Raw genomic sequence first — 12,933 nt, forward strand, 5'->3', positions numbered from 1 at the left:
GTCCTGTCTGGTCCAGCGACAGTGGGTTTGTGCCCATAGGCGACGTTGTTGCTGGTGATGTCTGGTGAGGACATGCCTTACAACAGGTCTACAAGCCCTCAGTCCAGCCTCTCTCAGCCTATTGCAGACAGGCTGAGCACTAATGGAGGGATTGTGCGTTCCTGCTGTAACTCGGGCAGTTGTTGTTGCCATCCTATACCTGTCCTGCAGGTGTGATGTTCCTGTGCAGGTGTTGTTACATGTGGTCTGCCACTGCGAGGACGATCAGCTGTCTGTCCTGTCTCCATGTAGTGCTGTCTTAGGCGTCTCACAGCACGGACATTGCAATTTATTGCCCTGGCCACATCTGCAGTCCTCATGCCTCCTTGCAGTATGCCTAAGGCACGTTCACGCAGATGAGCAGGGACCGTGGGCATCTTTCTTTTGGTGTTTTTCAGAGTCAGTAGAAAGGCCTCTTTAGTGTCCTAAGTTTTCATAACTGTGACCTTAATTGCCTACCATCTGTAAGCTGTAAGTGTCTTCAATCTTCAATCAATCAAAATCAATCAAAAATTACAATGAAGATCTGTGAAGTTATTTGAAAGACATGGTCCTGAAAAAGGGACGTTTATTTCTTTGCTGAGTTTAGCTTGCTAACCATGAGCTAGCTAGCTAGATAACAGTTATTCTGTCAATTAAAAACTTTCACCAGGACAGTTCACAGATGTCCATTTAAACATATTTTGCCAATGTATTCTTTACTAAATTTAGCTAACAGATGTTTAATCCAGAGATTCTTACCTTTGCCTCGATTCAGTAGTCTCATCCAAATCATCATGGCCCATTAGCAGCTAATTAACATTGCATTTTTGAAACGCTAATATTGATAAAAGTCACCTTGTCTGAGAAAGATTGACATGGTGTTTAAAACGTCACACCTGGGTAAGCCTACGTGAAACACAGGCCTTATTTGAAGTGTTTCTTATTAAATCCCCAATAGGAAAAAGTAATGGTGGAAAAACGATTGGAACCATTTCTGTATTTGACCGCTAGGTTTTATGGGTATTATGACACATACTGTGGTACTCTATAAGGGAAGCATACATTTTTATTTATGGAAGTTGTTCCTCTCTTTATCAGGCATGTAATGTGGTTCTATTTGTCGAGTTAGCTATTGTGACAATATTTTACTGTTCGGAAGTGCAAGTCACTTGGTGGTGGTCACTACTGTAACGCCTGGCTGTCATTGTGGCCTAGTAACGGCTGATGGCTAATGACCCCTGCTGGTAGACATTATTACTGCAACGGGTTGGCCAGATGTGGCATGAACGTCCACAAGTCGTAGGGTAGAGCGCCATCTTTCGGGCCATCAACCGCACACACCTGTGCCTGTCTACCTGTACGTTCATAGCATGGAATAGATTAGAGAATTGACTCAGACTTTATATTAATTATTATTTTTATTATTTATAATAAATATATAATATTAATCCACCCATATGATGCTCAAAAAGATTATTCCAATTCTAGATGAGTGTACATCCGGAGTAGTTGATCTTCAGTGTTCATTTTCACAATAAATACTTTTGAACTGGTAAACGTTGACGAAATGAACAGTTCCTGATTCGTTCCGGCCATAGAAATCTATGTAAACATTGTAAAAAAAAAAAAATACTTGCACGGACTTGCAGACCACGCCTGAAACTCCAGGGGCGGAGGGGAATACTTTTTGACTATTCCACCAGCCCAACTGTTTTCCTCTTCACTGTGTCAACGCAGACTTCCACAATGGCTGGGGTGGCATCTACGTTGGCCAAGAAGAGGGCATTGGCCGCTGGGTTTGGCACTAATGCCAACGCGACAAAGTACCTAAACCAAGACTTCCAATCTCTGAGGAGCGAGTGTCTGAGAAAAGGTTCAATATTTACGGATTGCACATTTCCAGCTGCACCCGAGTCGCTCGGATTCAAAGAGCTTGGCCCGAATACTTCAAAAACCAGAGGTGTGCAATGGAAGCGACCCGGGGTAAATTACTGCGCTTCTTATACTCACTGCATTTACGCATGATTGAAGTGTCTGCTCTATGACTAGAAGTTCATTGTACTTTAAAAAAAAAAATATATATATATATATATACAAATAGACCATAGTGTTATTAAAAAGTGCATTTCCTATCACTGGAAAAACAATTGCTTGTAGCAAGTGTTAGTTGTTTTTAGATGGGCGAGTCCGGATGCGTGTCCTTATTGATACCCTATGGCTAAACCATTTACATTAAAATATTATTTTCTACCTAAAGCAACTCATGGGTTAAATCAATGACCGGCCAGAATGACTCATCCAGCTATTTGTATTAAACTTTAGAGTTACACATCTGATCTGATACTACAGGTTTGGGCTTTGGTAGATCTGATCTGATTCTACAGGTTTTGGCTGTGGTAGTGTTGACATTATCTCCCTGAATAAAGATAGTGTATGACTGTAAACAGGGCTGCAAAGATTGGCCCCAAATTTGTCATATTTTGTGTGTTATTTTTATTGAAGTTCTCAGTATATCTTTCACAGTCTTACTCGTGTTTTGATCCCTCCCTGAATAGGAACTGGTGTCCAACCCAGAATTCATCATTGGTGGAGCCACGAGAACCGACATCTGCCAAGGAGGTCTGGGTAAGTCTGACTTTATATTAGGAGGTCTGGGTAAGTCTGACTTTATATTAGGAGGTCTGGGTAAGTCTGACTTTATATTAGGAGGTCTGGGTAAGTCTGGGTAAGTCTGCCTTTATATTAGGAGGTCTGGGTAAGTCTGCCTTTATATTAGGAGGTCTGGGTAAGTCTGACTTTATATTAGGAGGTCTGGGTAAGTCTGCCTTTATATTAGGAGGTCTGGGTAAGTCTGACTTTATATTAGGAGGTCTGGGTAAGTCTGCCTTTATATTAGGAGGTCTGGGTAAGTCTGACTTTATATTAGGAGGTCTGGGTAAGTCTGACTTTATATTAGGAGGTCTGGGTAAGTCTGACTTTATATTAGGAGGTCTGGGTAAGTCTGACTTTATATTAGGAGGTCTGGGTAAGTCTGCCTTTATATTAGGAGGTCTGGGTAAGTCTGCCTTTATATTAGGAGGTCTGGGTAAGTCTGCCTTTATATTAGGAGGTCTGGGTAAGTCTGCCTTTATATTAGGAGGTCTGGGTAAGTCTGCCTTTATATTAGGAGGTCTGGGTAAGTCTACCTTTATATTAGGAGGTCTGGGTAAGTCTGCCTTTATATTAGGAGGTCTGGGTAAGTCTGCCTTTATATTAGGAGGTCTGGGTAAGTCTGACTTTATATTAGGAGGTCTGGGTAAGTCTGCCTTTATATTAGGAGGTCTGGGTAAGTCTGCCTTTATATTAGGAGGTCTGGGTAAGTCTGCCTTTATATTAGGAGGTCGGGGTAAGTCTGCCTTTATATTAGGAGGTCGGGGTAAGTCTGACTTTATATTAGGAGGTCTAGGTAAGTCTGACTTTATATTAGGAGGTCTGGGTAAGTCTGACTTTATATTAGGAGGTCTGGGTAAGTCTGACTTTATATTAGGAGGTCTGGGTAAGTCTGCCTTTATATTAGGAGGTCTGGGTAAGTCTACCTTTATATTAGGAGGTCTGGGTGGGTCTGCCTTTAATATTAGGAGGTCTGGGTAAGTCTGCCTTTATATTAGGGGGTCTGGGTAAGTCTCCCTTTATATTAGGAGGTCTAGGTAAGTCCGCCTTTTATATTAGGAGGTCTGGGTAAGTCTACCTTTATATTAGGAGGTCTAGGTAAGTCTGCCTTTTATATTAGGAGGTCTGGGTAAGTCTGCCCTTTTATATTAGGAGGTCTAGGTAAGTCTGCCTTTATATTAGGAGGTCTGGGTAAGTCTGCCCTTTTATATTAGGAGGTCTGGGTAAGTCTGCCTTTATATTAGGAGGTCTGGGTAAGTCTGCCTTTATATTAGGAGGTCTGGGTAAGTCTGCCTTTAAATTAGGAGGTCTAGGTAAGTCTGCCCTTTTATATTAGGATGTCGGGGTAAGTCTGCCTTTATATTAGGAACCAAAACAGGAACCATACCAACACCACAGGGCCGGCTTGCAACAGTGTCCATGTTTTCATCTTTGAGGAAGAGATGGTATAGTATTCAAAGTGAATGTGATTGATGTAATAGCACAACCAGTTGCTGCTTTAAACAGTTATTTCTTTAACCAATGAGGTGATTTGTTTTCCTAGACTACCCATGAATAGCCTCCATCTCAGGTTGTTATCTCTCTCACGAGGGTATAATAAAGGACGCAGTGGTCTAAGGCACTGCATCTCAGTGCAAGAGGTGTCACTATAGTACCTGGTTCGAATCCAGGCTGTATCACATCCGGCCGTGATTGGGAGTCCCATAGGGCCGGCGCACAATTGGCCCCAGTGTCGTCCGGGTTTGGCCAGAGTAGGACGTCATTGTAAATAAAAATTTGTTCTTAACTGACTTGCCTAGTTAAATAAAGGTTCAAATAAAACATCAACCACCGGGATATATTTATATGGAAACCAATCCAGTAAGCATGCAGGGAGGAAGTCCGGTCACTCTCTATGAGGATAGTCCCATATAGATGATCTACAGATGGTCATACTATCAAGCAAACTCTCTGTTGATAACCAACTGCTTGATAAGGTTAGGGATAAGTTTAGGCTTAGGATAAGGGTTAAGTTTAGGGTAAGGGCTAGGGTTAGGGATAAGTTTAGGCTTAGGATAAGGGTTAAGTTTAGGGTAAGGGCTAGGGTTAGGGTTAAGATAAGGGTTAAGTTTAGGGTAAGGGATAGGGTTAGGGTTAAGTTTAGGCTTAGGATAAGGGTTAAGTTTAGGGTGAGGGCTAGGGTTAGGGTTAAGTTTAGGCTTAGGATAAGGGTTAAGTTTAGGGTGAGGGCTAAGGGTTAGGGTTAAGTTTAGGCTTAGGATAAGGGTTAAGTTTAGGGTGAGGGCTAGGGTTAGGGTTAAGTTTAGGCTTAGGATAAGGGTTAAGTTTAGGCTTAGGATAAGGGTTCAGTTTAGGGTAAGGGCTAGGGTTAGAGTTAGTAGATGCTGAACATGGCTATAGATAGGGTTAGGGTTAGGGTTAGTAGATGCTGAACATGGCTATAGATAGGGTTAGGGTTAGTAGATGCTGAACATGTCTATAGATAGGGTTAGGGTTAGGGTTAGTAGATGCTGAACATGTCTATAGATAGGGTTAGGGTTAGTAGATGCTGAACATGTCTATAGATAGGGTTAGGGTTAGTAGATGCTGAACATGTCTATAGATAGGGTTAGAGTTAGTAGATGCTGAACATGTCTATAGATAGGGTTAGGGTTAGTAGATGCTGAACATGTCTATAGATAGGGTTAGGGTTAGTAGATGCTGAACATGTCTATAGATAGGGTTAGGGTTAGTAGATGCTGAACATGTCTATAGATAGGGTTAGGGTTAGTAGATGCTGAACATGTCTATAGATAGGGTTAGAGTTAGTAGATGCTGAACATGTCTATAGATAGGGTTAGGGTTAGGGTTAGTAGATGCTGAACATGTCTATAGATAGGGTTAGGGTTAGTAGATGCTGAACATGTCTATAGATAGGGTTAGAGTTAGTAGATGCTGAACATGTCTATAGATAGGGTTAGGGTTAGGGTTAGTAGATGCTGAACATGTCTATAGATAGGGTTAGGGTTAGTAGATGCTGAACATGTCTATAGATAGGGTTAGGGTTAGTAGATGCTGAACATGTCTATAGATAGGGTTAGAGTTAGTAGATGCTGAACATGGCTATAGATAGGGTTAGGGTTAGAGTTAGTAGATGCTGAACATGTCTATAGATAGGGTTAGAGTTAGTAGATGCTGAACATGTCTATAGATAGGGTTAGGGTTAGGGTTAGTAGATGCTGAACATGTCTATAGATAGGGTTAGAGTTAGTAGATGCTGAACATGTCTATAGATAGGGTTAGGGTTAGGGTTAGTAGATGCTGAACATGTCTATAGATAGGGTTAGGGTTAGTAGATGCTGAACATGTCTATAGATAGGGTTAGAGTTAGTAGATGCTGAACATGTCTATAGATAGGGTTAGAGTTAGTAGATGCTGAACATGTCTATAGATAGGGTTAGGGTTAGGGTTAGTAGATGCTGAACATGTCTATAGATAGGGTTAGGGTTAGTAGATGCTGAACATGTCTATAGATAGGGTTAGGGTTAGTAGATGCTGAACATGTCTATAGATAGGGTTAGAGTTAGTAGATGCTGAACATGTCTATAGATAGGGTTAGGGTTAGTAGATGCTGAACATGTCTATAGATAGGGTTAGGGTTAGTAGATGCTGAACATGTCTATAGATAGTCCATCTGTAGATGCTCTAATGGCGATCCAAGTAAAGGGTTACCTGAAGCCCTAATTAAAACCAGTTACTGGAAAACTCAGCTGTTCCTTTGAAAATGTCCATTTAGTCTTCATGTTAAGTTGATTTATTTTACCTTTATTTAACTAGGCAAGTCAGTTAAGAACAAATTCATATTTACAATGACAGCCTAGGAACGGTGGGTTAACTGCCTTGTTCAGGGGCAGAACGACCTTGTCAGCTCAGGGATTTGATCTTGCAACCTTTCGGTTACTAGTCCAAACTTTCTAACCACTAGGCTACCTGCCGCCCCAGATAGCAAAGCCTCGTCCTCAACCGTTAAATCATCTTCTCCTTCTCTTCGGTGTTGATGTGTGTGTTTGTGTGTGTGTGTAGGCTATATCATCCTCTGTTACCTTTTAACACAGAGAATAAAGGACACTTTTCTCCACAGAATGCTTCAGATTGTCAGTCACCACAGGAGCATAGTGCGTGAGCTGTGAAGGTGTGGCTGGTACAAAGCAAACAGTTGCCCAGAGCAGGGTAAACTAGTACACTGTTCTAACCAGGAGCAGGGTAAACTAGTACACTGTGCTCTAACCCAGAGCAGGGTAAACTGGTACACTGTGCTCTAACCCAGAGCAGGGTAAACTAGTACACTGTTCTAACCAGGGGCAGGGTAAACTAGTACACTGTTCTAACCCAGAGCAGGGTAAACTAGTACACTGTGCTCTAACCCAGAGCAGGGTAAACTAGTACACTGTGCTCTAACCCAGAGCAGGGTAAACTAGTACACTGTGCTCTAACCCAGAGCAGGGTAAACTAGTACACTGTGCTCTAACCCAGAGCAGGGTAAACTGGTACACTGTGCTCTAACCCAGAGCAGGGTAAACTAGTACACTGTGCTCTAACCCAGAGCAGGGTAAACTAGTACACTGTGCTCTAACCCAGAGCAGGGTAAACTAGTACACTGTGGTCTAACCCAGAGCAGGGTAAACTAGTACACTGTGCTCTAACCCAGAGCAGGGTAAACTAGTATACTGTGTTCTAACCCAGAGCAGGGTAAACTAGTATACTGTGCTCTAACCCAGAGCAGGGTAAACTAGTACACTGTTCTAACCCAGAGCAGGGTAAACTAGTACACTGTGCTCTAACCCAGAGCAGGGTAAAGTAGTATACTGTGCTCTAACCCAGAGCAGGGTAAACTAGTACACTGTGCTCTAACCCAGAGCAGGGTAAACTAGTATACTGTGCTCTAACCCAGAGCAGGGTAAACTAGTATACTGTGCTCTAACCCAGAGCAGGGTAAACTGGTACACTGTGCTCTAACCCAGAGCAGGGTAAACTAGTACACTGTGCTCTAACCCAGAGCAGGGTAAACTAGTATACTGTTCTAACCCAGAACAGGATAAACTAGTATACTGTTCTAACCCAGAGCAGGGTAAACTAGTACACTGTGCTCTAACCCAGAGCAGGGTAAACTAGTACACTGTGCTCTAACCCAGAGCAGGGTAAACTAGTACACTGTGCTCTAACCCAGAGCAGGGTAAACTAGTACACTGTGCTCTAACCCAGAGCAGGGTAAACTAGTACACTGTGCTCTAACCCAGAGCAGGGTAAACTAGTACACTGTTCTAACCCAGAGCAGGGTAAACTAGTACACTGTGCTCTAACCCAGAGCAGGGTAAACTAGTACACTGTGCTCTAACCCAGAGCAGGGTAAACTGGTACAATGTGCTCTAACCCAGAGCAGGGTAAACTGGTACACTGTGCTCTAACCCAGAGCAGGGTAAACTGGTACACTGTGCTCTAACCCAGAGCAGGGTAAACTAGTACACTGTGCTCTAACCCAGAGCAGGGTAAACGAGTATACTGTGGTCTAACCCAGAGCAGGGTAAACTAGTACACTGTTCTAACCCAGAGCAGGGTAAACTAGTACACTGTGCTCTAACCCAGAGCAGGGTAAACTGGTACACTGTGCTCTAACCCAGAGCAGGGTAAACTAGTATACTGTGCTCTAACCCAGAGCAGGGTAAACTAGTACACTGTGCTCTAACCCAGAGCAGGGTAAACTAGTACACTGTGCTCTAACCCAGAGCAGGGTAAACTAGTACACTGTGCTCTAACCCAGAGCAGGGTAAACTAGTACACTGTGCTTTAACCCAGAGCAGGGTAAACTAGTACACTGTGCTCTAACCCAGAGCAGGGTAAACTAGTATACTGTGCTCTAACCCAGAGCAGGGTAAACTAGTACACTGTGGTCTAACCAGTCATGTTAGTTGACAGTAAATAGCGGTGCTCAGGTCTGTCTGTCAGACAGCATATTCTATAGCGTGAGAGTTTGAGAGAGCAATGGCCGGGGGTCGACTAAACCAGTTAAACTAGAACGAACGCCTCACTCGCTCACCGTAAACACGGTAGTTAAGCCAGATTTAACCAGGGTAGGGATGGGGCCCGGGATGGGGCCCGGGATGGGGCCCGCCCAGAGGGAGATGTGTTGATTATTTGACTCATTCTGCATAACTCATCTTTAGACAGACACACACACACACACACACACACACACACACACACACACACACACACACACACACACACACACACACACACACACACACACACACACACACACACACACACACACCAAACATGTGTCTCCTCTCTGTTCTCTGCAGGTGACTGCTGGCTCCTGGCAGCCATCGCCTCTCTGACCCTGAATGAAGATGTGATGGCCCGGGTCGTTCCTGAAGGACAAGGCTTTGGACGTGGAGAGTACGCTGGGATCTTTCACTTCCAGGTAGAGATGAGCTCAAATTCTACAGTTACAGGTTGGATCACAAAATGGCAGCCCGTGCATTCCTTTTGATTAGGCTCTGGCCCAAAGTAACTATAAAACAGCCATATTCAAACTTTTTCAGCAGGGGGTCAAATTTCCTTCCACCAGAATTACTGGTATTTTCCCCATGACCTTCGCGCGATCCCGACCCCACCCCAAATCTAATTTACATTTACGTAATTTAGCAGACGCTCTTATCCAGAGAGATTTACAGTAGTAACTGCATACATTTTTTAATGACTCAACCTTATAATCCCCACATTTTTACATCAACAAATAACCTTAAATTCATTACATTTTCATCTCTTATCAAAATGAAAAGAAACCAATAAATACATGTACTCAAAAGTTGTATTAATTATTATTATCTTTCTCAAAATTATCTTTCCCAGACAATAATTTGTACTCTGAATTTTCTGTTCCTAAAATGTTCATTTATTATTTTATTTTTAATTTTGGCAACCGAACTGCAGTCCCCCCCCCCCCCCCCCCCCGACCCCGACTTCAAATACCACTGCTATGAAACAAGCAGTGCCATTTGGTGCTATATTGTGTATACAGTATATAATGTGACTATACAGCTTAAATTAACCCTGCCAGACGTCACACCTTATTCTCATTCTGTAGAAAGCTAGAACGGCTGGGGTTGAGGCAACCATAATTCAAGCCCTGCCTCATGTTGTCTCATATATGTGGTATTAGAATAACTATGTGACACAGTAGGAACAACACCCACATGAAGAGGCCATGGTTCGCCCGCAACACAATACAGTACCTTTTGTCAAAGCCACAGTTAGGTAGGGCATATCCTCTGTCAGACGTGTAATACGCCCTGGAGAAGGGACAATCAGTTAAGTCACTTTTGGATTACCCAAACTCAGTAACGTGATTACTTTCAGTTACTTTTGGATTCCCCAAACGCAGTAACGTGATGTGATTACTTTCAGTAACTTTTGGATTACCCAAACTCAGTAATGTGATTACTTTCAGTTACTTTTGGATTCCCCAAACGCAGTAACGTGATGTGATTACTTTCAGTAACTTTTGGATTACCCAAACTCAGTAATGTGATTACTTTCAGTAACTTTTGGATTACCCAAACTCAGTAATGTGATTACTTTCAGTTACTTTTGGATTACCCAAACTCAGTAATGTGATTACTTTCAGTTACTTTTGGATTCCCCAAACGCAGTAACGTGATGTGATTACTTTCAGTCACTTTTGGATTACCCAAACTCAGTAATGTAGGTAGCCTAGTGGTTAGAGTGTAGGGGCGCCAGGTGGCCTAGTGGTTAGAGTGCAGGGACGGCAGGTGGCCTAGTGGTTAAGAGTGTAGGGGCGGCAGGTAGTCTAGTGGTTAGAGCGTAGGGACGGCAGGTAGCCTAGTGGTTAGAGCGTAGGGACGGCAGGTAGCCTAGTGGTTAGAGCGTATTGACGGCAGGTAGCCTAGTGGTTAGAGCGTAGGGACGGTAGGTAGCCTAGTGGTTAGAGCGTAGGGACGGCAGGTAGCCTAGTGGTTAGAGCGTAGGGACGGCAGGTAGCCTAGTGGTTAGAGCGTAGGGACGGCAGGTAGCCTAGTGGTTAGAGCGTAGGGACGGCAGGTAGCCTAGTGGTTAGAGCGTAGGGCGGCAGGTAGCCTAGTGGTTAGAGCGTAGGGACGGCAGGTAGCCTAGTGGTTAGAGCGTATTGACGGCAGGTAGCCTAGTGGTTAGAGCGTAGGGACGGTAGGTAGCCTAGTGGTTAGAGCGTAGGGACGGCAGGTAGCCTAGTGGTTAGAGCGTAGGGACGGCAGGTAGCCTAGTGGTTAGAGCGTAGGGACGGCAGGTAGCCTAGTGGTTAGAGCGTAGGGACGGCAGGTAGCCTAGTGGTTAGAGCGTAGGGCGGCAGGTAGCCTAGTGGTTAGAGCGTAGGGACGGCAGGTAGCCTAGTGGTTAGAGCGTAGGGCGGCAGGTAGCCTAGTGGTTAGAGCGTAGGGACGGCAGGTAGCCTAGTGGTTAGAGCGTAGGGCGGCAGGTAGCCTAGTGGTTAGAGCGTAGGGACGGCAGGTAGCCTAGTGGTTAGAGCGTAGGGACGGCAGGTGGCCTAGTGGTTAGAGCGTAGGGACGGCAGGTAGCCTAGTGGTTAGAGCGTAGGGACGGCAGGTGGCCTAGTGGTTAGAGTGTAGGGGCGGCAGGTAGCCTAGTGGTTCGAGTGTAGGGACGGCAGGTAGCCTAGTGGTTAGAGCGTAGGGACGGCAGGTGGCCTAGTGGTTAGAGTGTAGGGACGGCAGGTAGCCTAGTGGTTAGAGCGTTGGGCAAGTAACCGAAAGGTTACTAGATCGAATCCCTGAGCTGACAAGGTAAAATTTGTCGTTCTGCCGCTGAACAAGGCAGTTAACACACTGTTCCTAGGCCGTCAATGTAAATAAGAAAGTGTTCTTATTAACTGACTTGGCTAGTTAAATAAAAATATGCTATAAGTCACGTGCATGCGACACATACATGTGTCACGTAAAGAGAGCAAGGGAATAGGGGTTGAGGGAATAGGGCCTGTTTTTCCTAAACAAATGATGTATTTCGGTAACAGAACTTTTCAAGTAAGAATCTATAAATGTGTGTGATTATGTCGCAGTTTCAGCACCACGGACAGCACGGTACACTGTTTCTGTGCTTTGTATTGTCTCTCATAAGTCGCTGCATGATTTATGAGGATTTACAATGTTGTGGTAGCTTTATGCAAAGTTATTTCTGTTGGTCGCAACAACAACAACAAAAAAGTAGCATAACATCAGCTGAATTAAATGTAAAAGGCTTTGAAAATAAAAAATACTTGCGTTTTGATCAGTTGACATTTCACAGAGATACGCTTGTTTTTCTGATAAATATTTTTTTTTTTTAAATAACTGATTTCGCATTAGTATTGAAAAGCGTACAATCAGAGCATCTACTCAAATACTGCGTCACGTCTAAACATCGATATACATCTTACCATCTTACTTCTATATTGTTTTATGTCCTCCTGTCACGTTCGTCGTCCTCCTCATCTGAGGAGGAGTAGTAAGAAGGATCGGAGGACCAAGATGCAGCGTGGTAATTATCCATTTTAATTAGAATACTTGAAACAAACAAACAAAATAACGAATCAACGAACGAACACGAAACAGTCCCGTATAGTGAACAAACACAGTAACAGGAACAATCACCCACAACCCCACAATACAAAACAGGCTACCTAAATATGGTTCCCAATCAGAGACAACGACTAACACCTGCCTCTGATTGAGAACCATATCAGGCCAAACACATAGAAATAGACAAACTAGACAAACAACATAGAATGCCCACTCACATCACACCCTGACCAAACAAAACATAGAAACATACAAAGCAAACTATGGTCAGGGCGTGACACCTCCGTATTGGAGAAGACAGATGAGTTCAACGGTGAGCCTCAGTTAGCCTTAATTCTCTCACAGCATCCAGTCTAGCTGACACAATGATATTTTCCAGGTTCTTGACCACTTTCTTTGCCTTCCATTGATTTAGTCACCCTAATTCTAGCCATCCTACAAGGGTAAAAACTCCACTAACCTTTTTAAACGAATTATGTTAGATTCATGAGGTTTGGACCATTTTGTTTTCTTAGAGTATTATCTACACAATTAACATATTATTAGGAGAGGCTGTTGTCTGTCGACACTACCACTAGGGGGGGCTGTTGTCTGTCGACACTACCACTAGGGGGGGCTGCTGTCTGTCAACACTACCACTAGGGGGGGCTGC

At 43.7% G+C, this 12,933-nt stretch overlaps 1 protein-coding gene across 1 annotated transcript in view; it reads left to right on the forward strand.

Annotated features, from left to right (window-relative positions):
* The first annotated feature begins 1,730 nt into the window (after positions 1–1,730).
* The window catches only part of LOC139569949 (calpain-2 catalytic subunit-like), a 42,288-nt gene continuing 31,085 nt past the window's right edge, over positions 1,731–12,933 (forward strand). The window contains exons 1-3 of the mRNA XM_071391339.1: positions 1,731–2,004; positions 2,577–2,646; positions 9,012–9,133. Coding sequence (XP_071247440.1) covers positions 1,768–2,004; positions 2,577–2,646; positions 9,012–9,133 — 429 coding nt within the window. The 5' untranslated portion in view covers positions 1,731–1,767. The remainder of the gene's footprint in view (positions 2,005–2,576; positions 2,647–9,011; positions 9,134–12,933) is intronic.

This window comes from Salvelinus alpinus, chromosome 3, assembly GCF_045679555.1.
Source record: "Salvelinus alpinus chromosome 3, SLU_Salpinus.1, whole genome shotgun sequence".
NCBI classification, from domain to species: Eukaryota; Metazoa; Chordata; class Actinopteri; order Salmoniformes; family Salmonidae; genus Salvelinus; species Salvelinus alpinus.